Source organism: Hippocampus comes, unplaced genomic scaffold (assembly GCF_001891065.2).
Source record: "Hippocampus comes isolate QL1 unplaced genomic scaffold, H_comes_QL1_v1.1 scaffold321, whole genome shotgun sequence".
In the NCBI taxonomy this organism is placed as follows: Eukaryota; Metazoa; Chordata; class Actinopteri; order Syngnathiformes; family Syngnathidae; genus Hippocampus; species Hippocampus comes.
The window spans coordinates 547,310-550,161 of record NW_017804845.1 but is presented as its reverse complement, the minus strand read 5'-3'; the positions used below and the strand labels follow the sequence as shown (position 1 = coordinate 550,161).

The 2,852-nt window shown below is 50.1% G+C and overlaps 1 protein-coding gene across 2 annotated transcripts in view; it reads left to right on the top strand.

Moving 5' to 3' along the window:
* arhgef49 (Rho guanine nucleotide exchange factor 49) overlaps window positions 1-2,852 on the top strand; it is a 16,257-nt gene that overhangs the window by 5,294 nt on the left and 8,111 nt on the right. For both annotated transcript variants that reach the window (XM_019875472.1, XM_019875481.1), the window contains exon 2: window positions 982-2,399. In XM_019875472.1, the coding sequence (XP_019731031.1) occupies window positions 1,210-2,399 (1,190 nt within the window). In that variant the 5' untranslated portion in view covers window positions 982-1,209. The remainder of the gene's footprint in view (window positions 1-981; window positions 2,400-2,852) is intronic.

The following is a 2,852-nucleotide window of genomic DNA, read 5'->3' as shown; positions in this document are numbered from 1 at the left end:
TGTAGTAATGGCTGGTCTCGCTGTGTCATCAGCGCCACGCATCGATGACCCCGAGTCCACTTAACTGAGCCAAAATATTGGAAACAACATCCTGCAAGGCTGGTGTAAAAGCACGATGATATATTGTTCGAGGTATAAATCGTCAGAGGACATGTCTGGAGGGTTAAGAAAGCACTCATCGGGGGCTTTAATTTGAGGTATGACCTGGTATGGATCAAAGTGATCCATGCACACCTCCCTCAAATAAACATTTTTTTGCCATCAGGGAAAAAAACAAAATAACTGACAAGATCTGAATACTTGGATGCCATTGTGTATACCGCTAACATTGTTCACTTTCAACATGCCCCATCGTCTGCTATTACAGCTGAGGAGAATGTTTATATAAATATATCTATATTTTTTAAGTGGTGTCAATCATTCAGTACTGCAGGGACTCGGCAGCAGCTGCATGGGAGTCACGTCAAAAAATGACTGTCACTTGACAGACACGCTGTTCTACATCCTGGTATCCCATGAGGGATGGAGGGGGTTTGTGGAGGGGGTGGGGTGTTGGGGGGGGGCTGCTCTACTTTACATTCATGTGTGTACTGCAGGGTTATGTGAGGAATTCACATTGTTTTTAGTCTTTTCTTGTCTGCATGCCGCCTGTGGGAAAATTCAAATCAACTTGCTCCTAATTAGTTGTTGGTCTGTTTCACACAGAGACACTGCATGCCCTGCATATAAGGTGGTAGAAGTGTCAGGTGTTCAACCTCACTCCACTGTCCGGGTTTTACGCTATTTCCTTGAAAAGCGACCCCCATCCCGCTTCAGGTACTCTCTTGGAAACCGGAAAATTTCTGGGCCGCTTTATTCCATGTTGGTGATTTTCACACAGAACGCAGAAAAAGGCTGACATTTTATGGCTGTAACAGACAGTGTGAAAGGGGATATTGAGAAGCGTTACTTATGTCAACATGCCGTGTGTTTTCTCCCAAGGCATCCAGAAGATGTGAGGTACGTTGTGGGATGCGAGCCTCAGAGCTGCCAGAGGAGGAGGGGGGCCGCAGCAGAAGCCTGGAGGCCAGATGAAAAAAAACAAAACAAAATGGGGTAATTTCACGCACCATTCGAAGAAGAAATGACACGCTGGCTGTTAGTTAACAAACTGATCCCTTTACTTTGCAGGCCCGATGACTGTAACTGTGATGGACCCTGGGGAAAGCCATGCCAGACGTGAGACCTCCCTCGAGTAACCCCTTGGCGATGGAACCCTGCGTCTCCCACCTCCTGTCCAGCGCCCCCCTTCCCAGCTTCCCCCGGTACCGAGGCGCTACCATCTATCGTGGACCTCAGTGGTTCCCGCTTGCGTCCCGGTGTAACAGCAGCACCTTGCTGTCCAATTTGAGACATTGCCCTGGTCAAAAGGGGCCCCCAGACACTGTGCCGGGACGTTCTCTCGATGTTCCGACGGCGGGCAGGCTGTACCGGAGCATGGAAAACTTGAACTGGAACCCAGTTCTGGATTCAGGTCTGTGCTCATCCAGTGAATTTATTGTGGGCTACACGGCCACCGGCCACTGGTACGACGGGCCCCCAGATGGGTCCAACCTGGAGAGCCTGGAATACTACCCCCAACATAGTCCCCGTAGGAAGGATGTGCCCAGTTTCCCACAATTGCTTTTCCCCAGTGGGATGGAGGAATGGGACGCCAGGAAAGGTCTGCGGGAAAAGCTTCGCCTCCAAAGTGCACGGTCAGCAACGGAGCCTCCGAAGACCCAACCCCTGCGACCCCCGGACTCCTTCCCCATCGAAGTGAACTCGGGGTGTCGGCCGGTGGGCGGCATGCGTCTGACCTGTCCCCAGGAGATTAAACAGGAAGTCCTGAGGAGACTTGAACTGCGCCGGCAGAACAGCAGCCCCAACCTGGCTCTCCACGGGGCACCGAGTAGTCCAAAATCGCTACCGGTGTTCCAAAGGGCGGTTCCCATTTTGGGCGGGGACAACGGACACCGGCAAAGCGTTTCCACGGGCCACCTGTATATCCCCACCTTCGAGGAGTTCAAGAGGATGAGGATGAAGGAGCGGAACCAGGAGTCCGCAGCAGGTTCTGAGGACTCGGGTCTTCCCGCCTCTAAGACCGGAACGGGTTCGCCGATCCGCACAGGCCCCTCTCCAAGGACCCCACTGCAAGCTTCAAGTCAGGGAGAATCCAGTGATAATGGGCGGCGTAGGAGGTCCAGTCTGGAACCAGTCGGGTCGGTTCTGTTCCCACCCGGGAAGAACCACAAAGGGCGGCCCTCCAGTTGCTGCCCTGCGCTGCTCCTGGAGGGAACGGACCTGACCAGCTACGGGGCCAAGATCTACAAAATGAAGGACGGCCTCATTGGCTCAGCTCTGGACCTCATAAAGAAGAGGTAAACCGCCTCCATATCGATATATCAATATTGCAGACTCAGACTGTATTGTCTAATAATATTGTACATTGTAATACGATACATCATATTTCATTCCTTGTGTACTGATAAAATACAACAACGATCGGTATAAAAAAAAAAAACATGATACAAAACATCCAGACCAATCTTTGTCGCTTATATATCAAGACTGTCTCATTCAGCAATGCCTATCGAAAATGATACTTGACGCTTTTGTATTGATACATCATGTTCGTGCTATTGGACGAAGCCACGCATCACGAAATCGATGTCACCCTCGTTCGATGCTGTACATAACAATATCGCTATCAATGTGATGCATCAAAATACAATTTTTTGGACGCCTGTGTCTCAATACTGTACCAAAAAGGACATGATTCCATTCTTCACTTTATCATATTTGATGCTTGGCAGTGTACTATTAAAAAAAAA